The sequence below is a fragment of the Dendrobates tinctorius genome, unplaced genomic scaffold, assembly GCF_039654945.1.
Source record: "Dendrobates tinctorius isolate UK_male_01 unplaced genomic scaffold, ASM3965494v1 ptg000205l, whole genome shotgun sequence".
In the NCBI taxonomy this organism is placed as follows: domain Eukaryota; kingdom Metazoa; phylum Chordata; class Amphibia; order Anura; family Dendrobatidae; genus Dendrobates; species Dendrobates tinctorius.
In genome coordinates this window covers 2,411,357-2,436,961 of record NW_027361872.1, presented here as the reverse complement: position 1 = coordinate 2,436,961, position 25,605 = coordinate 2,411,357, and the positions used below count along the sequence as shown (strand labels likewise).

General features: G+C 44.5%; 1 protein-coding gene and 1 long non-coding RNA gene across 2 annotated transcripts; one reads left to right on the top strand and one right to left on the bottom strand.

The window, feature by feature from the left end:
• Nucleotides 1-3,246: 3,246 nt before the first annotated feature.
• EPCAM (epithelial cell adhesion molecule) lies at nucleotides 3,247-14,644 on the bottom strand. Its single transcript, XM_073554006.1, has 8 exons — nucleotides 14,285-14,644; nucleotides 7,171-7,290; nucleotides 6,276-6,522; nucleotides 5,119-5,181; nucleotides 4,977-5,040; nucleotides 4,473-4,574; nucleotides 4,097-4,336; nucleotides 3,247-3,742 (listed from the first exon to the last, which is right to left on the bottom strand). The coding sequence occupies exons 1-8, from the start codon at nucleotides 14,358-14,360 to the stop codon at nucleotides 3,701-3,703; spliced, it is 954 nt and encodes a 317-aa protein (XP_073410107.1). The 5' UTR covers nucleotides 14,361-14,644; the 3' UTR covers nucleotides 3,247-3,700.
• A 158-nt stretch (nucleotides 14,645-14,802) lies between these two features.
• Nucleotides 14,803-21,969, top strand: LOC141057908 (uncharacterized). The gene is made up of 2 exons (XR_012222045.1): nucleotides 14,803-14,918; nucleotides 20,060-21,969. It is a non-coding gene; the product is annotated as an uncharacterized lncRNA (long non-coding RNA).
• Nucleotides 21,970-25,605: the final 3,636 nt, after the last annotated feature.

Here is a 25,605-nt window from a genome sequence, read left to right as displayed (position 1 = left end):
GGCAGCTTGTTCTAGCGGGGAAGATTTGAGTGGAGTTACCTTGAACCGATCTTGGGGAACGCAGGCGAACTCTAGGTGCAGTCCTGTAGCTATCACCCCCAGTATCCAGCTGCTATTCGAGATTTTGGCCCAGGCCGGGTAGAAGGCAGATAATCTTCCTCCTACCGGAGCCACTAGTCATTGGGGCGGCTTCTTATTATCCCGTGATGGACCTTCTTGGTGCCCCCCTCCTCCATACATGAAGCCCGTACATCTGGTTTTTTTGTTGTCCCATCTGTTCTGATCTCTGGCCTGTCTCCTGCGGGAATACCCTTTCCTAGAAAAGGGACGTCTCCAGGATGTATTCGGCAGACTCGTAAATTTCTTTTTCTCATCCCCGGCCTTCTCTAACAGTTCGTCTAGGACGGGGCCGAACAAGTATTCACCCTCACAGGGGATAGAACAGAGACGGGACCTGGCTTTGATATCTCCCGGCCAGCATTTTAACCAGAGGGCTCTTCGGGCCGAATTAGACAAGCTTGCAGACCTAGCCGCCATTCTTACTGAGTCCGCCGAGGCATCTGCCAGAAAGGCAGCAGCATTCTGGATAATTGGTAGAGACTTACGGATGGAGGCTCGCGAGGTTCCATCCTTTAGCTGAGAGTCCAATTGATCCAGCCAGACCATCATGGATCTGGCTGCGCACGTGGCTGCTATTGCTGGCCTTAGGGCGCCTGCTGACATCTCCCATGTGCCCTTTAAAAAGGAATCTGCCTTTTTATCTAGGGGGTCTTTAAGGGAGGCCATATCGTCGAAGGGTATAGATGACTTTTTTGAGGCTTTAGCTACCGCTGCATCCAGCTTGGGGGCCTTATCCCATCGACTTACCCCTTTGAGGACCCAATAGTATCTACGTTTGAAAGCGGGCGGCATAGAACCCCTTTTTTCCGTTTTTTTCCACTCCCTGTCAATCAGGCTCTGGACTTTTTCGTTTAGTGGAAAAGTCCTTTGTTTTCTGGGGTCTAGACCCCCGAACATAATGTCCTGAGCAGACAGTTCTGTCTTTTTTTCTTCTACCCCCATGGTTGACCTTATGGTTTTAATTAATTTATCCATTTGGTCCAAGGGAAAGCAGAACCGGCTGGAATCCTCTTCGGAAGAAGAGGAGGCCGAGGACTCTGAGGAGACATCTTCCTTCCTAGGGCCGACTGAAGACTCTGAGCCTGAAACACTAGCTCGTCTTCTTTTAGAAGAACCTTCCTTTGATAGGGCTTTTATTTCAGTCCTGATTAATTGCCTCAGGTCTGTAGCGAAGCTTGGAGCTTCTTCCGCTACCTGTATAAATAGGAAAGAGTGTAAGAGTCTGATACTCCACTCACGTTCTACCCCTCATCTCCGTCCCTACCGTCTGTCTCACGCAAGACTGACACAATCTCTTGGGGTGGCCATCTGGTAAGGGGCAACTACAGAGGGCACATTCCTTGTGCTTCTGCTTCCCTGTGGCCTTCTTCCCCTGAGAATCAAACACATAAGGGGACACTGCATCAGGGTACATTCTCGCAGATCTCTTACCCTTGCAGATGAGGACAGGTACCGGATCATGGGGGGCTGCGGGAGGATCCTTTGACCTAGAGGAACTGCTGTGGCTCCGTCCACTTGAACGTCCCTCCTTCCTCTTAGGTTGGTCACTGGGGCGCTTTGCCACGGGCTGCACCTCTTGTGGGTCCATGGGGGCTTCTGTTGTGTCCATCGCTGGGCCTCCAGAAGCACCTCCGCAGCGATGCCTTCTGCCTTAAGAAGGCTCCCCCTCCGGATTAGCAGGACTCTATCCGGTGTTCGGGCCCCCCATTGGACCGCTCCCCGCGATCATCCCCCTCCCCTTCAGGTGCCCGGCCCCCTCAGGCGGCGGGCGCGCATCGGCGCGCGTTCACCACAACCGGAAGTCGCCGGTATCCGACTTCCGGTTTCGGCGCTAGGCCCCACCCCCTTCGCCGCGTCACTTCTCCGCGCGACAGGCCGCAGGGACGCGTGGCAAGGGGCTAGAACTGCTCCGCTGGCTCGGAACCGCCGCTCCCTTTGTGGGACACCGCCGGCGGCGCCCGCCCGAACGGACCGCACCCCCGGGGGAAGGAGACACAGGGGGACCCGCTTACCTCACCGGCCCGTGGAGAAGGCGACCGCCGGACCCTGTCTCCGCCTGCTCTTACCACTACCGTGGAAATCCTACCCGGACCCACCGTGGCGCATCCAGGGCCCCCAGCGAGACCGAGGTAGGAGACCCCCCCGCTACCTGAGTCGGTCCGCTGGCCTGGGATTCGGTTATCCATGACGGACGATCTGTAGGGAGTTCTGTCCTTGTTAGGAACAGGAAACCAACTGATGGGAGAGGTGCCGCCCTTTTGTATCTGTAGGTTTTCTTGTTCCTAAGAAGGGCGGATCCCCTCTCTCAGGTGGTGCTGTCATGGACGACCGAATAAAACTGCCATGTAGCCTCAGTCTTAAAAGGTAAAGACATTTGGGATCCACAGCAACTCCCCCATGAAGAGGAGAGCACATAGTTAGAGCAGGGTCCCCAATACTATGACTACGTATCAAAGGAAATTTGGACTCTGTAGTTATCAGCACAACCTTTACCCTATCAAAAGCCTCCATGGCTGTGCAACTGCATGCAGCATAAAGTCAAAGCCCAATGCCAAGCATCAGATAGTGGTGTGAAGCTGCCACCATTGGACTCTAGAGTTGTCGAAATAATGTTCTGTGGCGTGACTGATCATGCTTCTCTAGCGCCGGTGGGATGAGGCTGGATTTTGGGAGTGCCAAGAGATTGCACAATGGAGTCAGGTGTGGGCAACAAACTGTTAGTTTGCTAGAGAAGGGATATTGCTATGGGTATTTTTTTTTTTTTGGAATCAGCCCAAGCCCCCAATTCATGGAAAAAAAAAAAAAAAAAAAAAAAAGGTGATATGGGTCAGATCTGTGCACCCCAACACTTTTGGTATGATCTAGAATGGAAATCACAACAGGTCCTCATAGATTAGGTCAGACTCGCATGCCATCTTACATCAAGCAGAAATTCCCATAGACCCCTCCAAAATATTTTACAAACTCTCCCTGATGAGTGAAGCCATTATTGCAGAGTAGGAAGGATAGACTCCATACTAGTGTTTTTGAACAGAGAACAGTTGTTAAAAGACCCTGTAGCTGTAATATGTAGATGTACTTTATTTTGAATGTTTGCAGCTTCTGTCAAGAACATGATAATGAAAAGACAATTTTCCATTGTTTATTTAATTCAATTTACATTTTTAAAAAAAAAAGTAACTCCAGGCTATTTACATAAAAAAGTTCATATTTGGTTTTCTGGAAAACCATATACCCCCCCTTCCCTCCCCCCCCTACAAAAACTTGGGCCAGATCATTCCCACCAAGTAGTTTGACCATAAAACCTGAGTCCATCCAATATGTCCCTAAGGGCATTTAAGGATCTACAAAGTTAATAAAAAAATCCACTAATGCAAAGTCTCAAAGATGACAGACAATATATGTGTCAGGTACGCTAGTTCTGTGGAGGAATCGCCAAGATAAATATCTGTTACTCTGCACAATAGGCTTGGAGAACATCACTCGCTCCAGTCACTGAGCTTCATGATGGATCATGCACACAAGTATTGACAGTCAAAGGGCATTTGCAGGTTTTTTCCTAGCTTCTTGTGCGTCACATTTACGAGTTGAGTTCTTTCTGCATTTCATTCATCTCCTTCATCTGGAATGAAAATGAAGATGTTCTAAATCACAATGGCAGACACCTCAGATATGACATTTCTTTAGTTAATTAATAAGGAAAATAGATTGTATGAACTATTATGCCACCAGTGATCCCAATTGATTAGTGCTTAGATTTTTCCAATAAAGTTTCTCTGCACATTTACATCTCACTTCAGCCCCACTATGTGACCCTCTGATTACTTTTCATATATTCTGCCCATTAAGGCAGGCCATTAGGCACTTTGTTAGACCTTGGAATCATTGTTAGGCCCTTGGAAAGAGATACCAGCTTGTATGCATAAAGACCACAATTACATTATAGAAATGTGGGGCGAAAGTGTTAATTCCTTACCTCAGCCTTCTCATATTTGCCCCTCTTCCTTCGTGTGATGATCAAGACCACTATTCCTGCCACAATAGCCACAACCACCACCACGATGACTGCAATCACGCCAGCGGTCAGGCGTTTCATTTTCAGCTCGTGAGGCTTCTCGTCGATGAACATGATAAGAGGCTCTTTAACCGTGAAGTTCTTGCCATTGACAAGGATTTGAAACTTGTTGTCAGGATTCATGAGGCTGTCTCCCTTAATCTGGAAGAGAAAGTATTTCACATTTAACAGCTCATTCCATAAACGCCATCACGATTTCATCCAACATCACCATGACATTAGAAGATAGGGCTCACTGACAAAACAGCATTAGATACAGACTATCGATAAGACTTACATCCTTTTCCATGTAGTAGCCAACATCAGCAATGTCAACGTCACCGGCAGCCTTATCAGTGGAATTTTGTTCCAAATTAACATAAATGTAAGGGTCTTCCATCTGTAGAGAAGAATGTGGGTAGAGTTGTAAGAGGTATATTGTCTGCCAATGGCATTTTCTTAAAGTATTCTGCTGAAAACAGATGTATGAAACCAAAGGTTGGGTCCCACCACCCATTGACTGCTTAAATAAGAGTCCTTTGTGCCATTTACAAGGAGGGGCATTCAGTCAAACATGTGTGGGGATCTGTTCAGTGTCTATGGGACCAATTGTGAGATCAATGTCAGAGCTAAAAATTGTGAAGCAGCGATGTGCAAGCTTGACCAGTGCTTAAAGGGCATTTGGGGACCCCTGTTCTAGTGATCACTGGGACCCAGGACTATCAGCCTTTTCGTCAGTGTCTGACACAGTCTGGTTCCATCAGCAAGATCCACTATGTAGTGTCAGTGGGAAGTCTCTCACCTCAACGTTTTTAAAGTATTTCTCAGGCAGCTTGTAACGGGTTGTGACCAAGTTCTTTAGTGCCCTGATATGTGGAAGAAAGTGTTAGTTTAGCATTCAAAAATATATACATGTGTCAAAAGTACATAAAAAGGTAACTTACGCCTCCACATCTGCAACGTTCACCTTGTCTGTGTCATTACGCTTCATTTCAATCAATACCCAGCTGTTAAAAGGGGAAGAAAGAAAAAGTTATGTGGCATCTATCCATCCACATACACCCCTTGTGTCAGATCTACTAGTGGTCAACTCCAGAAAAGGGGAAAAAAAAAAAAAAAACCCCATACACAGGTCTAATGCTGCTAGGCAAAATTTTCTCTTTTACAGAACCAAACATGAGGGTGTTCATTTAAAATTCTGATACTGTATCAAGCCCACTGCCACTTCACAGGAAACCTCTGTCGGTGGGTCTCCAGCTTTTTGAAGCCCTGCGGGAAAACTTGCTTCGGCAGTTGTTGGCAAATCCACAGATGTTCACTGTGGCTTCAGGCTTCATACAGTCCAGCCAGAATATTAACCCAAGACCTTCATGTTCAGTTTTGATCTACTGCTACTAGGCAAAAATTTACAGCATGTATTTTTGGATGTGCGGTCCATGTCTTTAAGGTTTAGCAGTGCCACTAGTGGATTACAAATTGAAGAGGGAAGGAGGGCAGACATTCTCTTTCAGGATTTGCACCATTTACTGGGAGTTTTAGACACTTTCTACACTTTTGTTGTCTAATAATGGGGAATAGCTTAGCTTCACTTGAAAGTGATGTGGCCCAATTTGCAACACAGTGCCAGTAGTTTTTGCCACATTTCTGGCAAATAGAATAAGCAGAGAGCATTGGCATCACAACCAAGCCCAGTGATCGGCTACAGTGGTCACCTACACTGCAGTTATGGCATCACTCCTGCAGAGTTACTGGACAAGGGGAAGGTAATGCAGAATTTGGTTTTAATACGAGCGAGCCAATTGCCCTTAAATGGGTTTTTTGTTCATCACTTAAGTGAAAGACTGCATAAGAGAAAGTATAACATGGCACAAAGAGCTACTATACTAACTTTGGCACAATATCAGACCGCTCGGACTAAGTTAATACATTTACGATAAAGACCACCTTTGTAAGTGGACATGAGCTGACCAGTGGACATTTTGGTCAGTGATGTCATATTATGGTCTGGATTTAGTGTCTCTATAGGAATAGATAAACTAATCAAGAAAAGACTCTTGAAAAATCCTGAAAGTCTCCTGAACTCCAACAGGTTGACACTTACTAAGTCCTGACAAGCTCAGAACACTTCTTAGTTTGTATGTCTTCCTTTTCAGTTCTTCTGACTCCAGCCGAGTTGACGCACCAGCAGGACTGTGTACCATTGCACTGCCTTGCTTTAAAGGTACCATCGGCTTCACAATCGGGATTGTAGAGGCCATCGTTGTCAATAAGGGCATTTGGAGGTCTCTGTCTTCTGCCGGCTTTTGTACCAAGGCTTTCCTTCTTCATTAGCAGACATTTTGGAATCACTAAAGAAAAAAAAAAAAAAAAAAAAAAAAAATATAAGTCAATATGTAGAATGGTATAACATCATAAACTTATCCTTTAAAGTTTGAACGTTAGGTGCATCTTTCAGACCCACTGATATGCAGTTTGCAACCAAATCAAGCTTTCAGATTTCTTTTAGAATTGTCTCAGTAGTATAGGTTGGCTTTTGAGGAATTTATACAAGATGTCGCTCCTCCATTAGACCATATTGGCACAACTTTTATTTTAACGCCATTTAATTTTGTCTACAACATTGTTTCCCTGCCCTCCCTGTAGCCTCTTCTCCCCCCCCCCCCCCCCCCATCATCATGCTGCGCAAATCGACGACTTCCTCTCTGCTGTTGCCACCTTTAACACAGAAGGGCCATGGAGCAGAGCCATCAAAACCAAGAAATCTTACAGAATTGTGATTTTTTTTTTTTTGCAGATCACTCATCTGGACAGACAAGAGATTTTCTGCAGTGACAGAGCAATTGAAATTTCTTCTTTGACTGCTTAGAAAGTTGTTTAACTTTGCATTTAGGAGGACAAAGAAACAAGTCTGTAAATTCAGCATTGCTCGTACGGCATAAATGTGCCCCAACATCTGCTTTGCAAGAATTATGGTACCAAATACCTGTAATACTTACATTTAGTGCAATCCACCTCCTTTGAGTCAGCCCCTATAAAGAGTGTGCATGCGCAGTTAGCAGCACCACCACCTCCAGCAGCGCTACATTTACCATCGAAGTGTGTGTCACATTTGCAGTCTGTAGAGGAAAAGACATTGCACTATAAATTCACAGTAGTAACAGATTCATACTACAAATCTACAGAATACTAAATCTTCTCAGAATTACAGGCACATGGAAAATTGCTCAAGCGCAGCCCACACCTCAAGTAACGATCCAGTGAGTGCAATTATGGTCATTATGGAGTTAATGCTGCTCAAATTGGTGCATAGTACAAGTCACTGACCATTGCAGATCTTCTGAATGGAAAGAAATCGTTGCAAAGTCCACAGATTTGCACCAGTTGCTCATGAAAGTACTCTGGAAAGTTATGAAACTACCCTGTTAGACCACATTCCCCCTAAGCACATGATTGATCTCATTACATGTATAGAGCCCCCTCTAAAAACTCATGTCCTGATGAGCCCATTTTTGATTGGGTTTTTCTACTATCCACATGTGGTACTTTTTTTACCAAAACAAAACTAAATGCAGCACAGGTCAGGAAGGCCAAGGAAGGAGCCAGAGAAGAGTGATCAGTCCCGCTTCGCAGAATAATGGCATCCTCTGACTACATACAGTGCAGTGAAGCACGGCAAGTCCTCTAGACCCACGTGAAGCTGCTCATGACCAGACACAAGCTTGTGTCAAGCTGCAGCACAACTTCTCATTACTTGTTAAAGAGAATCTGTCACCATATTTGACCCCTAAATTAGGGTATGTTTCCACGGTCCGGAATTGCTGCACTTTGGAAGCAGCGGATACCCTGATCCGCCCAAAGCGCCACCCCCTGTTGTACCTGCGATGATATCACGTGTGTTCAATGAACACATGCGGAATCACCACATTGTATTCATAGACTGGGTTATTCATCTTGCTGAGTGAGCGTCTCCGCAACAAAAATTAGGCATGCTGCAGTCTATAAGGTGCGCCACATGTCCAGTTATGCAAGGCTGCCGGATGTGGCCGTGCATGCATAGTGGAGACGGGATTTCATAAAATCCCCTCCACTATGCTGTAACATCTGGACGTTGCTAACTGGATGAAGCAGCTGTACACAGCATCCAATCCACAGCAAATACTGAAGGATTCTGGCTTATGGAACATACCCTTAATATGGGCACACAGGTTATAGACTGCCGTGTGCCTCATCAGACCCCTTGTTGCTGATAAATCATCTTTTTATCACACTATATAAATTACCTTTTTCAGGCTCTGGGGCAGATGGTGCCTCCAAGATAACTCCCCTTCATGTAAAACAAGCTCTGGAGGCAGAGTTACCAGTGTGAGGTTATGTGCCCACGATGAGGAAATAGCGCTTTAGGGTACTGTCACACTAAGCGATATCGCTAGCAATATCACTATAACTTGTGACGTTATAGTGATATCACCGTGTCTGATACTTACCTACGACCCGCTCCCCGGCTGGTTATTGCTGATCGCGCGAGAACGTCCTGGGCCGTTTCTCATAGTCAGCTTCCTGCAGCGCTTCCTGTGGAGAGACGAGCGACAAGCGTGGAGCCGGGCGGGAGGATGCAGGATCGCCTAGTGACAGGTAAGTAGCGACCCCCGTCCCCTGCTATGTTGCTGGTGAGATCTGCCTGTGTGGCAGCTCACTAGCGACCACTTAGCGATGTACCAGCGATCCTGACGGCGTCATATCGCTGGTCGGGATCGCTGGTGCATCGCTAAGTGTGACAGTACCTTTAGACACCGCGTATTTTCTCTGCATTCTAATCACGCAGGTAAATCTGCATGTGTTTACCACATCCAATACATTCCATTGTGGAAATTTCTGTTGTGGAGATCAGCATCTCTGCAACAGAAATGGACATGCTGCGGCTCGTAAAACCACACCGTGGGCGAGTTTGTGCTACATCAAATAGAAGCACATTGGGCATGGGATTTCTATAAATAAATGCAGCACTATTCCTGAGTGTGGGCACATACCCCAAGAGATGTGATGACCAATCACTGCTCTCACTGCAGAGCTGTGTGTGATTATACCTGACATCCAGAGGTTTCCCTCAGCTTCAGGCTCACAGGCAGACAGGGCTGCAATAGTGTTAGGGTACCGTTACACTTAGCGATGCACCAGCGATCCCAACAACGATATGGATCGCTGGTACATCGCTAAGTGGTCGCTAGTGAGCTGCCACACAGGCAGATCTCACCAGCGACATAGTAGGGGTCGTTATTTGTCAGACGCGGCGATCCTGACGTCCTCCCGCCCGCGCGTCACTCATCGGCGCCACAGGAAGTGCCCGACGAGAAATGATCCAGGACGTTCTCACGACCAGCAATGCGCAGCGGGGGGAGCTGGTCGGAGGCAAGTATCAGACATAGCGATAGCAATATCGCTGCTACGTCACAAAATCGGTGACGTTACAGCGATATCGCCATGTGTAACGGGGGGCTTTACCCCTACAGCAAAGCTCAGAGAAGCAAAAAATTCATTTCTCCTGTTCTATCTTCCAGGAACCATCCTCCCCAGAGCCTGGAAGTGGTCATTTATGTGAAGTAATAAAAGGATCTCAATTACAAGGCATCTGATATGAGACAGATAGGATTTTTTTTTCAGCATTCTATATCCTGTACAACCATACAGGTCAAATGTGGCAACATGTGGGGTCAGATTCCCTTTAAGTAATGGAGTAATGACTCAAATGAATTATTTGAAAGACACGGTGGCCATGTTGGGTAGAAGGAGATTGAAAGTAGAGGGTACATTGCACAAAAGATGGCAAGTCATGGCAGGGGAGCAAGATGAGGATCTAAGGATGAAGGCCAAATATTTTTTTTATATACAGTCATGGCCAAAAGTTTTGAGAAGAAAACATATATTTTCACATGATCTGCTGGCCTCTGGTTTTTATGTGTGTTTGTCAGATGTTTTTATCACATACAGAAATATAATTGCAATCATTATGAGTAACAAAAGGTTATATTGACAGTTAGAATGAGTTAATGCAGCAAGTCAATATTTGCAGTGTTGACCCTTCTTCTTCAGGACCTCAGCACTTCTCCCTGGCATGCTCTCAATCAACTTCTGGATCAAATCCTGACTGATAGCAGTCCATTCTTGCAAAATCAATGCTTTTATTTTGTCTGAATTTGAAGGTTTTTGTTTGTCCACCCGTCTCTTGATGATTGACCACAAGTTCTCAATGGGATTAAGATCTGGGGAGTTTCCAGGCCATGGTCCCAAAATCTCTATGTTTTGTTCCCTGAGCCATTTAGTTATCACCTTTGCTTTATGGCAAGGTGCTCCATCATGTTGAAAAAGGCATTGTTGATCGCCAAACTGCTCTTGGACAGTTGGGAGAAGTTGCTCTTGGAGGACATTCTGGTACCATTCTTTATTCATGGCTGTGTTTTTAGGCAAGACTGAGATAGCCCATTCCCTTGGCTGAGACGCAACCCCACACATGAATGGTTTCAGGATGCTTGACAGTTGGCATGAGACAAGACTGGTGGTAGCGCTCACCTGGTCTACTCCGAATAAGCCGTTTTCCAGATGTCCCAAACAATCGAAAAGGGGATTCATCATAGAAAATGACTTTACCCCAGTCCTCAGCAGTCCACTCCCTGTACCTCTTGCAGAATATCAGTCTGTCCATGATGTTTTTCCTGGAGAGAAGTGGCTTCTTTGCTGCCCTCCTTGAGACCAGGCCTTGCTCCAAGAGTCTCCGCCTCACAGTGCGTGCAGATGCACTCACACCTGCCTGCTGCCATTCCTGAGCAAGCTCTGCACTGCTGGTAGCTGATCCCGCAGCTGAAACACTTTTAAGAGACGGTCCTGGCGCTTGCTGGTCTTTCTTGGGCGCCCTGGAGCCTTTTTGGCAACAAGGGAACCTCTCTCCTTGAAGTTCTTGATGATGCGATAGATTGTTGACTGAGGTGCAATCTTTCTAGCTGCGATACTCTTCCCTGTTAGGCCATTTTTGTGCAGTGCAATGATGAATGCACGTGTTTCTTTAGAGATAACCATGGTTAACAGAAGAGAAACAATGATGCCAAATACCAGCCTCCTTTTAAAGTGTCCAGTGGTGTCATTCTTACTTATTCATGACAGATTGGTCTCCAGCCCTGTCCTCATCAACACCCACACCTGTGATAATGGAGCAATCACTGAAACGATGTTAGCTGGTCCTTTTAAGGCAGGGCTGCAATGATGTTGAAATGTGTTTTGGGGGATAAAGTTCATTTTCTAGGTAAATATTGACTTTGCAAGTAATTGCTGTTAAGCTGATCACTCTTTATAACATTCTGGAGTATATGCAAATTGCCATTAGAAAAAATGAAGCAGTAGACTTTGTAAAAATTAATATTTGTGTCATTCTCAAAACTTTTGGCCATGACTGTAGACCTTGTCTGAACCTGCCATGACTATGGGGGCCTCACAACAATCACCAAATAACAGATGTAAAGAAATTTTTTGTTTCCATGGATCTCTATCAAATACCTGTTGGTCAAATGACTTGTCCAACTACTCCCCTCCCCAGGGGCAGACATATCATTGGTTCAACCTGTGTGGTCACACAGGGGCCCAAGAGGTAAGGGGATCCATTTCTACCTCCAAAGCACATGCAATTTTGCATTTTAGGAGCTCATGGGCTGCAAAGGGCCCATATATTGTTCTTGCACAGGGGCCCTTTTCTGTCTGTGTCCACCACTGCCCTCCACAATACACTGGAATGTTTCTGCCCAACATTCCAGTGTTTTGAGTAGAGGTGAAAGCCTCTGCTAGAATTGGCAGCAGCTTATTTTACCACAGGATGAGAGGTTGGAGCAATCAGGCAATTGGAGTTCAACCTTCATGTGACCATAGCACGAGAGAAATGAGACCATACATATTAGATGGTTGGCCAATGCCAGGGCAATCAGTGGTATGGGAAGACTTCCTTAACGGTACTGGAGACTACTTTCATGTCAAGGAACACAAAAGAATCTCAATTTTGACAAAGTGGTCAACAGCCATCAAAAGGCCAGTCCAAGTCTAACTGTACAGAGCAGTCCAATATGTTCCAGATACTCTGAATTAATGGAAAGCTCGTGCATCTGTTCTATGAAAGCCATTACGATTCATTTTTTGCAGTTTTGGATGCTTGTAAAATTTTTTAATACAGGTACCATTTTCTGTAGTGCAACAGTATCAAGCCTGAAAACACTTACTGCAGGTGTGATCACACGCTAGAGTCTAAAAGCCATCCTACAGATTAACACCAGCCAACAGTCTAATGTGACACGCAAATTTGTGAAGCATTCCATGTTTTTACCACCGGAGCTACTGCAACCCCCGACCTACTGTCTCCTTCCCCATGTTGTCACTATTCGTGTTCTGACCCAAAGTCAGATATTCCAGATCACCAGTGAGGCCAAGTTAAGAGGTTACGCCCCAGATAACGAGCTCGGAGGAAAGCACGCACACAGGTTGTGAGCAAGTCACTTTCCTAATTTATTTGGAAAAACAAGCCAGCAATTTATAAAAAAAAAAAAAAAAAATGTAACTCAAGGTAGCCCCCCCATCACTACCCAGGGTCATGCTTTATTTACCATGTACTCAGAACATGTTGTTGCTGACTATTGAAAACACAGGAGAAGTATAAAATCCGTGAATTGGAGACAAGACTATTACATTATAATCATGGGCAAGGGTAAATACTGTGGGAAAAAAAAAAAAAAGTTTCCCATTGTTTCAAGTCTAAAATGTGAACGTATTCTTGCATAAGTTATTAGAAGCTAACTTTAAGCAGAATATTGAGTCAAGTTGATTAACCCTTTATAACTTAGTTAAGCCTATTTTTCTGTAATTCTTGTCAGGCTGACAGCATTACCAGCCACACTGAAAGCTCCCCTCCCCCACCAGAGCCTATTCACCACCATACAGTCATAATGCACAAGTCTATAAGATGCCACAGCCCCAGGTACAGTCACCGCCACTCCCTGTAACGTCACAGGAGTAAGCAAGGATAAATAGGGCCAGCTGCCCCCCTCCCCCTGAGGGAGCACAACCCAGCACCATTTTGCTATAGAGCCGCACCTCATACAGCGCAGCCTGGGCGGGAAGCTGCCGTCATGCCAGACTGAGAGCCATGAAACCATCTAAGCAGGAGATATGCTCATATTATAGAAGCATAGAGCGGACAAGGAGAAGATAACGGTTCAGAGGCGCTATCTTATCAGCACCAGATAACACTAGTCTCATACACCTTCCTATCTTATCATTGATTATACAGGTCACATACACTTGCCACCTACTGGAAGACAAAAAACATTCCTCAAATGTGAGCTTGGCCCAATATTGGAGAGCAAAAAGGGGCACGGGGAGCGACAGTAAAGGCTGTGTACACGTTGCTTTTTGGGTGGTCACAATTCTGCTTAAAAAAAAAAAAAAAAACACAACTGATTTTAACAAAGTTTTCGAAAAAAAAACAGAACAGTAAACATGCCTAATGGTTTGCAGCCTGTGACCCACATATTCCAGCAAAGGGTTTGCTGGGAGTTGTGTTTAACCAAGCAGTACAGGTTACAAGACAAGTTGTCAGACTACTTCCATAGTAGAAACCAGCAGAACTACAGCAGGTGCAGGGGTTACAGTAACACCAGGCTATTATGGTCTAGGCAGGCCAAAAAGAGAAGATGAAGACCACCGCTCAGACTAATCACAGGTGGACATTTTGCATTGGGGCTCAGGAGTTCAATTTCCACTTAACATTAAGTGAACCCTATTGATCACTGTTAGTCAATCAAATCTTTTGCCATTTTATTCACTAGTCTGGCAAATTTATAGATCAGAAAAAAACAAAAAAAACAATCAGGATGTGGAGAACCCTAGAGCACCACACTTGGAGACACTACAACACCCAGCAGGCTTGTCCAGCTAGTTTCTTGTTACATTGTATCACGCCAACGTTCTATGTTAGTCAATCAAAAACTGGGGGGGCAATCAGGGTACAGGACTGGATTATTTGCCACCATTACAGATTACACACCCCTCCAGGACCCCACAGGGGCTTGTGCAGGGACTCACCTTGGCTTTGAGCCTGTGTGATGAGGATACAGAAGAGCAGGGCAGCTCCAAGCCTTAACATGGTGGAGGTCTTCATCTTCCTGGACTCCTCTGCCTTGAGTGTGTCCTTTGGGGTCTGAGCCTTCACCTGCAGTGGCTTCCTACTCCTCCTCCTTATACCAGGTCAGACCGGTCCAACAGGTCCCTCCCTGAATCACAAACAAGGACGAAACTTGCTGTTCTCTAGTTACACCTGGATACTCTGCAGCGCCCCCTCCCCCACCGAAACCAGTGCCCTGGGGGGTTCTGTACAGATCCTCGGAACTGGAGCAGCAGGAGGAAGCTCTCAGCCTGGGATCCAGATGTCACCACAGCAGCAGAAGAAGGACCAGGGCTCCAAAAAGAAGAGTGCAAACCCCCAAGACCTCCTGCAGGTGACTTATATAGAAGAGTGCAGTGACGTCACAGGTCACCTGGCTGAAACTAGGAGTGGTGACTCACCTGGGCAGGAGGGAAGTCTCCAGCACTGCCTGCTCGGTGTCATCCGTGACCCTCTGCCCACAGGGAAACTCTCTGCATTCTGCCCACAGCTTGCTGAAACTTATTACTCATCTACACAAGTCTCTGTCCCAAATGAGTGAAGAAAACTGCAAAGGTTTGTGTGTTACATGTGTTACATATTAGAAGCAGAAATGATCAGAAAAATCAAATCAGAAGAAAATAAGTATGACAATCCTAAGTCATTGGAAGCCGGTTTGTAAATATTTTAAGTTTGTAAAAAAAATAAAAAAATACTGTTGTGTTTCTGTATCTCTGAAAATCCAAAGGAAAAAGTCTGAATTTATACTAAGTATGTTAAAATGAAAAAATAAAAGTTTTCCTTTTTACCTTGCATAAAAGACATATAGAGAATTATATAGATATAAATAAACATATACATATATATACACATACATTTAGTAAATGCAAAGGCCATCAAAGCAACTATGGCAGAATGCTGCCATAAATTTTTACTTATTTATTTTACTCACTTATATAGCACCATTAATTCCACAGCAGATACAAACACAGGGAGAACATAGGAACTCCTTGCAGATGTTGTCCTTGGTGGGATTTGGTGGGATTTGATCCCAAGATCCCATCGCTGCAGTCCTAACCACTGAGCCACCATACAGTGCTAACCACTGAGCCACAGTGCTGCTCAAGGTCAAAAAATCTTTGCGCAATGCGGAGTTTTGCGAAAATATTATTATTTCTGGGCCACATTCACAAGTATTAGTATTTGGTTCAGTATTCTACATAATTTGTAAACCAAAATAAGAAGTGGAACAATCAAAGGAAAAGTGTTATAGGAACACGTCACCACTCCTGCATTTTTCTCCCACTCCTGGTTTTGGCTTAAAAATACTAAGGCCTGTTTCACACATCCGTTTTTTGGCATCCGCATGCATCCGTCAAAGTGTGAAAAAACGGATCCGTTTCTGTTTTGCCGCAAACGGATCCGTTTTTTTGACGGATCCGCGGTAGCCGCTAATGGAAGTCTATGGGACAAAAAAACGGATCCTCAAAAAAATGGTGGATCCGTTTTTTAACGGAAAACGACGGATTTAGACGGATTTTAAAAAACGGAAGTGTGATCCAGGCCTAATGTAAAATACTGACCAAATAGTGAGCGTGTGAGACCTAGGCATTCTCATACCAGTTTCTCCCAGCTCTGACAAAATGGGAGGAGTTGGAGAGGGAAAGGGGTGTGACGCCATATATCATCTAAATCACGATGAGCTGTGAGGTACCTTAGGCCAGAAATCTTACTCCAGTCCCCAACTGGAGTAAGATTTGTGATGATTCACAAGGAGGCGATCACCACTTGTTGCTCAGGACCCTGGTACTTGCAATACTTACCAGGGCCGCCATCAGGGCATTACGTACGGGGCTCGATGAGCAGAGGGTGCCCGCATCGGGCCCCATCTCTTCTGCTTACCGGGCCCCATTGACAGGATTCTGCCAGTGCACAGACCCGCACGGCAATAGTTAAAAGCAGGCCTGGATTGGGCATCTGCTAAGACGGGCTGGCAGGTCTCCAAAACAAAGTGGGCCCGAGAATCGCAGCAGTACGCAGCATGCTGCGATTTTTTTTCTCAGTCCGGTTTCGGCTGAGAAAAAAATCGTAAATGCGATGTCACCTATTGAATAACATTGGTCCGAGTGCAATCTGAGTTTTTTTTGGATTGAACTCGTCTGTATTTCTTGCCAGTGAGTATGAGCCCATATATTGCATATACAGCAGTCTATATACATTATATAGGTGCAACTGCTGTATATACATAAAACAAGTTTTCATCTTGGGACTCACCCAGGTCCCTGAGATGGGGGAAGGAAGAAGCGATGAGATGGGTCCACTGTCCAGCGTTGGTGGTGAGAGCAGGGTTCTCTGACGCTGGTACTGGCAGGCCAGCGTCAGACACAGAGGAGCCTTATGCGTGCCGCAGCGGCAGCCTTTTCAAATTTTTGCACGATCGAACTAGACAGCGCGTGCACACAGTGCCTTCACTCAGAGCAAGGGCCAAGTATCATTAGCATCTCCCATCCGATGACATTTGCTAGTGTGAATACACTCTAATTCTGCGTACCTGTATTAAGCCCACGTTCACATGGTCACTATTTGGTCAGTATTTTAATCAGTATTTGTAAGAGTACCACTTCTTCTGTATATATACACTGCATAGTGCCACTTCTCCTGTCCTGTTGTTGGAGCGGCGACATTGGACTTTGGGAGGGTCAATACTGGTGTATTATTTTCTGTATTCCTATGGGAAAATAAAAAAAATATTGGAAAACCCATTTAAATGGATTATCCCAAGTAATCCCCGAAAACTTTCCAATCACTGGGGTCCAACCGCTGGGACCCCCATGGTCCCCGAGAACTGGAGATCTGAAGAGCACCATGTAAATGGAGCTGTGGTTGATCATGCGCGCTGCGGCACCATTCACATGTGGTTCTTCAAATAATGCCTTTAAGATGATTGTTGAGGGGCACGACAAAGTATAGCAAAATTCACTGATCGGGGGTGGGGAGTGTTATAGTACTGTATATAGGCTGCTGGGGTTTGTGTGGCAGGGCTGTTTTTTTGTCCCAGTATGGCCCTGGTTAAAAGCTGCCATGGAGACATGGGACATGATGGAAACACATGGGGCAGAATGGAAACACATTGGGCAGTATGGAGACATGGTGCAGGATGGAGACATGGGGCAAGATGGAGACAAGGGGCAAGATGGAGACATGGGGCAGGATGGAGACAAATGGGGTAAGATATGGGTTCCATTATATATGCAGCATTATATGGGTTACATTATATATGGATCAATATAAGGGGCCCATCATATACTGTATGTAATATTATCTGGGGCCCATTATATAATGTATGGATCATTATATGGGGCTCATTATATATGGAGCATTATATGGGGCCAATCATTTACTGTATGGAGTATTATATAGGGCCCATTATGTATGGAGCATTATCTAGGGCCCATTATGCATAAAGCATTATATGGGGCCCATCATATACTGTATGGAGCATTTTTGGGGGGCCCATTATGTATGGAGCATTATATGGGGCTCATTATGTATGGAGCATTATATGGAGCCCATTATATATGGAGCAATATATAGGGCCCATCATATACTGTATGGAGCATTATATGGGGCCCATCCTATACTGTATGGAGCAATATATGGGGGTCATCATATACTCTATGGAACATTACATGGGGCCCATTATGTATGGAGCAATATATGGGGCCCATCTTATACTGTATGGAGCATTTTATGGGGCCCATTATGTATGGAGCATTTTATGGGGCCCATTATGTATGGAGCATTATATGGATCCCATTATATATGAAGTATTATAGGGGGCCCATGATATACTGTATAGAGCGTTATATGGGGCCCATCATATACTGTATGGAGCATTATATGGGGCTCATTATACTGTATGGAGCATTATATGGGGCTCATACTGTATGGAGCAATATATGGGGCTCATTATTCTTTATGGAGCATTATATGAGTGCCCATTATGTATGGAGCAATATATGGGGCTCGCTATACTCTATGGAGCATTATATGGGGCTCATTATACTTGATGGAGCAATATATGGGGCCCTTTATACTGTATGGAGCAATATATGGGGCTCATTATTCTGTATGGAGCAATATATTGGGCTCATTATTCTGTATGGAGCCCATAATGCTGTATAAAGGACTATACTGTCCGGTTTCTGAGCTATTGTAGAATTTACAATAGATATTACTCATGTAATGTAAGAAGTAAGTGAAATCTTTGGCATTGTACTACACCTATATTTCTCTGCTGTATCTGTGCATCATGAATTTTGGTATGTGTTAAAGGGGCCCACTGAGTCTCTTTCGTTCGGGGCACACGAAAACCTGGAGAAGGCCCTGATTGCTGTGCTTGATAAATCAGACATACATTGAAATTGTAACATCAAGAAGAATTATTAAAATCACAGGACAGATAGACATCTTAATAATATGCAAAAGATGAAAAAATGGAATCAACATTTTGAAAACCTCTCCCTTTATTCAAAGTATGGGCACCACCTGCAGAAATCCCCGCACTTAGTCTTGGCTGTCATCAATGAGGTTATTAATGGTTGTCTAATTAAAGTTCCAATGCTCTGAATGCACTTGGACAAATCATCAAGATCCACTGCTGGCAGCTCCCTTTTCAGTTGCCGACCAATTACATACCAGATGTGCTCTACGGGAATCAAGTTTGGAGACTCTGCAGGCCTTGTTTGCACGTATAGGCCACTTAGGCTGCTCATAGTAGCACGAGCAACGTGATCTGGAATTGTATTGAAAAATCGCTTCTGGGTCACGTTGTAGAAATGGCCCCCCAACGAACAGCTGCTATCACCTCAGGCGGCAACCAGATGTAAGGCAGCCACTAAGCACTATTTAGAGTTGGCTCTGAACACTGTTTTCATCTAGCCGCTTCTGAAGCTGATGGGTGGGGGTGCAGGTGTCAGATCATCATCCATCTTATATTGTAGATTTATCATAAGTATTGGTCATCAGTATTAAAATAACAGACAACCCTGTTAGGCTCTGTGCTCGCGAATAGTTTCTGGTGAGTTTTTGATGCTGCATATTTTCGCTGTATCAATCGCAGCGTCCTACATTTCCAGCAAAGTAGAAGGGATTCATAGAAATCTCGTGCTTCCTGCGCTTTTTTTTTTTAATCCGAGTAAACTGTCCTGCGGTGCATGTTTCAAATCCACAACGTGTCGATTTCTCTTGCGTTTACGCTGAGTTTTATGTGCAGATTTTCCCTATAGACTTGAAACAGATGTGGAAAATTCACATGTTAAAAATGAACATATGTTTTTAATGTGTTTCCTCCTGCAGGAACGCATCAAAAACACATGTAATCCACACATGACTGAATCTAAAACATTTTGTCAAAGGCAAATACCAGGACGTATTAAAAATAAAGCAGCTTTATTCAAAATAGACTGTCATACCAACAAGAGACATCAAATGCAAAGTCAAAAACACAATATAAACACATAAAAAAAAACAATGAAAAAAAATGCAGGTAATTTATTTTACATTCCTGCATAAAATCTGCATTATCAAAAACTTAAAAAAAGCTCATTGTGGGAACGCAGCCAAAGGTTGTCTACCCACGATGAATTATTAATAGTAATGTGAAGGGTTAATACTAAAATCAGAGCTGAAGTTTCACTTCTCCATTTTTCCTGAAGGTTTCGGTTCTCCATTTTTGTTGCTGTAAGATAAATTTTTGTAATTGGGATGGGCTGTCATGAAACCAGACTGTTCCCATCAACGCAGAGAATGTCTCCAAAGGAAGAGGTGAAGCAATAGAAGACTGATGGGGCACGTATAGATAATGGTCTCTGGAAAAAGGACCAACTCGTGTGTCTCCCTAAGCGGATGTACCCTGCTATTGCCACATGGGCACATGGACCTACACATCGGGGAAAGAATCAGGCCCTCGCACTGGTGCAAAAATTCTACTGGGCCCCGGTTCTCCAGTTGGCCGGAAGCATTCCCTGTTACCAACATGACTGCAAAGACCACAGCGAAGAAACTGGTGATGGAAGTTATATGCAGATATGGGGTTCCAGAAGTTGTTGAAAGTGATCAAGATCTGACCTTTTCTTCTCATGTGTACCAAGAAGTTCTGACAATGCTTGGATCCACTGTAGCCCTCCATACTCCGTACCACCCACAATCCAGTGGGGAAGTTGAGAGGTTGAACGGCACACTGAAGGGACAATTGACCAAAATGATGCAGGAGACTACGGCTCCATGGCCAGAGCACCTACCCATTGTACTATATCACATCCGTACTACCCCTATTGCAAAAACATGGCCTGTCCCCATATGAGATATTGTTTGGTACTAGGCCCCCAGTTGCAAATTTCCAATCTCAGCAGTTATCAGAAGAAACTGACCATGCTGTTCAATATGTTATTCAGCTTAGTAAAAATCTTGCTAACACCTATGTTCTAGTTTTCTTTTCTTTTCCAGATTCAGCAGAAACCGACACCTGTTATAACCTGAAGCCTGGTGATTTGGTAGTCGTGAAGAGGCATGTCAGGAAGCACGGACTAGAACCCTTGTATAACGGTCCCTATCAAGTTCTCCTTATCACCCAACAAGCCAATAGCAAATAAAGGGGGCATAATGTTTTGGTTTTTCGCATTTTCCATATTATTATTGATAGAAGTTAAAAGTTAAAGTTAGAAGATATTCAATGACTCAGAGATCAATACGATAAAGATAATGATCGTAATAAGGACAGTTGGTGGTTAGACACTTTCTCCTTTCTCAATCCAGCCAATTGATTTAAGGGGGGGGCTGGATAGCTGGGATCTTACAAAGCTTGTTACACATTGCTGCCTGAATCCTTGGTGTATATGTGATACTATAACTTGTTCTTTGGTGTATTTCTGTATGTATTAGGAAATTCTGCACTAAGACAGCTAATGATGATACCAAAGACGCTGTCACCCCTGCTCTTCTCTGCACCGATCTCAAAAGGCTACTTGATGAAGATGTTGAAGCCAAGCACATGGCTACCTACAAAAGATCTCCACCACCGTTATCAAAAATTATTATTCGTGAGCTGCAGTATATAGGGGGGATGGGTGCGCCGCGACAGCCATGACTGGTAACACGGCATCAGTCATGTGAAGACCAGTACCCCTTGAGCTGTTAGCTTGGGATAGCACCTCTGATGCTGCATATGTGTTAACAAAATTTATCTAGGGGGGAATGTGAAGGGTTAATACTAAAATCAGAGCTGAAGTTTCACTTCTCCATTTTTCCTGAAGATTTCGTTTCTCAGTTTTTGTTGCTGTAAGATAAATTTTTGTAATTGGGATGGACTGTCATGAAACCAGATTGTTCCCATCAGGTGCAAGATAAGGGAGGCGGGGGTGTAGAACTCTGAAGAATCTGCCATTATACTATTTTCTATTTGGATACGGACATATGTAGTTTCCGGTTTTCTTGCAATATTATTGGCTTATAAATTGAAATGATGTTCTTGGTAGTTGAGAACTTTGCATAATTAAGCAAAAGATTATAAAAGAAGTGACTAAAATAAAGGGGACTAGGGATCTGTCTCGATCCTCCCGTACAGAGACCCCTGTCTCAGTGTGGTCATTTGAGTTGCTAGCAACACTCTGTGGAGTAATTTGGACATCACTGGCTCAACCGTGAAGGGTTAATTTAGCCCTCCCTCAATAGCTACCCCGACAGTAATAATAATTTTATTTCTATAGAGCCAACAAATTCCACAGCACTTTACATTTTAGAGGGGACTTGTACAGACAATAAAAGACATTATAGCATAACAATAATCACATAAATCAACAGATACCAAGAGGAATGAGGGCCCTGCTCGCAAGCTTACAATCTATGAAGGAAATAAGGGAGACACGAAAGTTGGATGGTAACAATTGCTTTTATTATTCGGACCAGCCATAATGTAATAAATAGGGTTTTTATGTAATGCTGCCTGAAACAGTAACCAACCAGTATGTGTAAAAGTACAGACACAGAGGGTTGTTAATTGCATGAAGTGTGTGATAACAGATGATACGAGAGTCCTGGGTTTGAAGAAAATTTTGTATGGGCAAAATGGGGATAGTTAGAAAAGTATGCTGAGGCTGTAGGCCAGTCTGAAGAAATGCGTTTTTAGGGCACGCTTAAAACTGTCGGTATTGGGGATTAATCGAAGTGTCCTGGGTAGTGCATTCCAAAGAATTGGCGCAGCACGTGGGAAGTCTTGGAGATGGGAGTGGGAGTTTTGGATTATTGAGGATTTTCAACTTAGGTCATTTCAGAATGGAGGACACAGGTAGGGTGGTAGACTGATACTATGGAGGAGATATAGAGTGATGCTGAACCATGGAGAGCTTTGTGAGTGAGATTGATAAGTTTATATTGAACTATGTAGTGGATGGATAACTAGTGCAATGACTGGTACAAGGTAGAGGCATTGGTGTAATGGTTGGTGAGGGATATGATCATGGCTGCTGTATTCAGGACAGATTGGAGAGAGGAGAGTTTAATAAGAGGGAGAATGAGTCCAGATGAGGAGGAATAGTAGCAACAGTAAGAATTGTTTGCAGAGTCAAAAGTAAGAAAAGTTCAAATTCTATAAATGTTTTTGAGGTGTAGATGACATAAGCGAGCAAGTGATCGGATGTAGGGAGTGAATGAAAGATCTGAATCAAGTATGACCCCAAGACAGCGGGCATATTTCTGGGGAGTAATGGTAGAACCACACACGGAAATGGCAATATCGGGCATAGGTAGGTTAGTGGAGGGAGGAAACACAAGGAGTTCAGTTTTTGAAAGGTTCAGTTTCAGATAGAGGGATGACATGAAGTTAGAAACAGCAGTAAGGCTAGGTTCAGATTTGCAGATGTCAGAGCTGAGGAGGGCTCAGATTTGCAGATGTCAGAGCTGAAGACAACCAAACCATATCACCCACCTTAAACTGGGGACCAATGGTCCTATGCCGGTTGTAAAACCGCTGGGCCTTTTCCTGGGAGAGAGACAACTTATCCACCACTTGGTCCCAGATCTGGTGCATTCTCTCCACCACAGTGTCAACACCTGGGCAGGCAGAAGGCTCCACCTGCCCTGAAGAAAATCGAGGATGAAACCCAAAGTTACAAAAAAAAGGTGACATCAAAGTGGCAGAACTAGCTCTATTATTTAAAGCAAATTCGGCCAAGGGCAAAAATGAAACCCAATCATCCTGATCAGCCGAAATAAAACATCTCAAATACGACTCCAAAGTCTGATTTGTTCTCTCCGTCTGCCCGTTGGTCTGAGGGTGAAACGCAGAGGAGAAGGACAACTGAATTCCCAGCTTGGAACAGAAAGTCCTCCAAAATCTAGACACAAACTGAACTCCTCTGTCAGACACAATGTTCTCAGGAATCCCGTGCAAGTGAACTACCTGTTGCAAAAACAAGGGCACCAACTCAGAGGAAGATGGCAACTTAGGGAGTGGTACAAGATGGACCATCTTAGAGAATCTATCACAAATCACCCAAATAACGGTCATTCTCTGAGAGACAGGCATATCAGAGGTAAAATCCATTGAAATATGGGTCCATGGCCTCTTGGGCACCGGCAAAGGCATCAACAACCCACTAGAGCGAGAACAAGGTTTAGACCGGGAGCAAGTCCCACAGGACTGCACAAAATTTCTGACATCACGAGACAAGGCGGGCCACCAAAAAGACCGACTGACCAGATCTCTAGTACCAAAAATACCTGGATGACCAGCCAATGCAGAGCAATGAACTTCAGACATCACTCTCTTCCTCCACTGGTCAGGAACATACAACTTTCCACTGGGACAACGCTCAGGTTTGTCCTCCTGAAACTCTTCCAGAGCACGTCTCAAATCGGGTGAGATGGCAGAAAGAACTACCCCCTCGCCTAAGATGGTAGCAGGCTTGGTCACAACAGGAGAATCAGCAAAGAAACTCCTAGAGAGGGCGTCTGCCTTGACATTCTTAGTGCCAGGAAGAAAAGAGACCACAAAATCAAAACGTGTGAAAAACAAGGCCCACCTAGCCTGTCTAGGATTCAAGCATTTGGCCGACTCCAGGTAAATCAAATTCTTGTGGTCAGTAAGGACCACGACCTGGTGTTTAGCTCCCTCCAACCAATGTCTCCACTCCTCAAATGCCCATTTCATGGCCAACAGTTCCTGATTCCCCACATCATAGTTACGTTCGGATGGGGAGAACTTTCGGGAAAAGAAAGCACAGGGATTCATTTTAGATGTCACAGGATCTTTTTGGGACAAAACAGCTCCTGCACCAATCTCAGAGGCGTCCACCTCTACCTGAAACGGGAGTGAGACATCAGGTTGCCACAGAACCAGAGCAGAAGTGAATCTTCGCTTCAGCTCCTGAAAGGAAGAAACAGCCTCCGGAGACCAATTCAGCACATCAGCACCCTTCTTCGTCAAATCAGTCAATGGCTTGGCAATACTAGAAAAATTAGCTATAAATTTCCAATAAAAATTAGCAAAACCCAAAAACTTCTGGAAGGCCTTCAAAGAAGTGGGCTGAACCCAATCATAAATGGCCTGTACCTTGGCCGGGTCCATTTCAATAGTTGACGGAGACAAAATGAATCCCAAAAATGAAATCCTCTGTACCCCAAAAAGGCTTTCGATCCCTTGACATACTGGGAATTCTCCCTCAAAATCCGGAACACAGTCCGAACATGTTCCATATGAGAGTCCCAATCCTTTGAAAAGATCAAAATATCATCCAGATAGATAACCAAAAATTTATCCACAAAGTCTCGGAAAATATCATTCATGAAGGATTGGAAGACAGAAGGGGCATTAGTGAGCCCAAAAGGCATCACCAGGTACTCAAAATGTCCCTCCGGAGTATTAAACGCCGTCTTCCATTCATCCTCATGTTTAATGCGAATAAGATTATACTCCCCCCTGAGGTCAAGCTTGGTAAACCAGCAAGCACCTTAACTCTGGAGAATAGATCAGAAATCAGGGGTAACGGATACTGATATTTAACAGTAATTTTGTTGAGGGCACGATAGTCAATACAAAGCCTTAATGAACCATCTTTTTTAGCCACGAAAAAAAACCCAGCACCTAAGGGTGAAGAGGATGGTCTAATATGACCCTTCTCCAACGACTCCTTAATATAGGATCGCATAGCCTCGTGCTCGGGTACAGATAAATTGAAAAGCCGACCCTTGGGAAATTTACACCCCG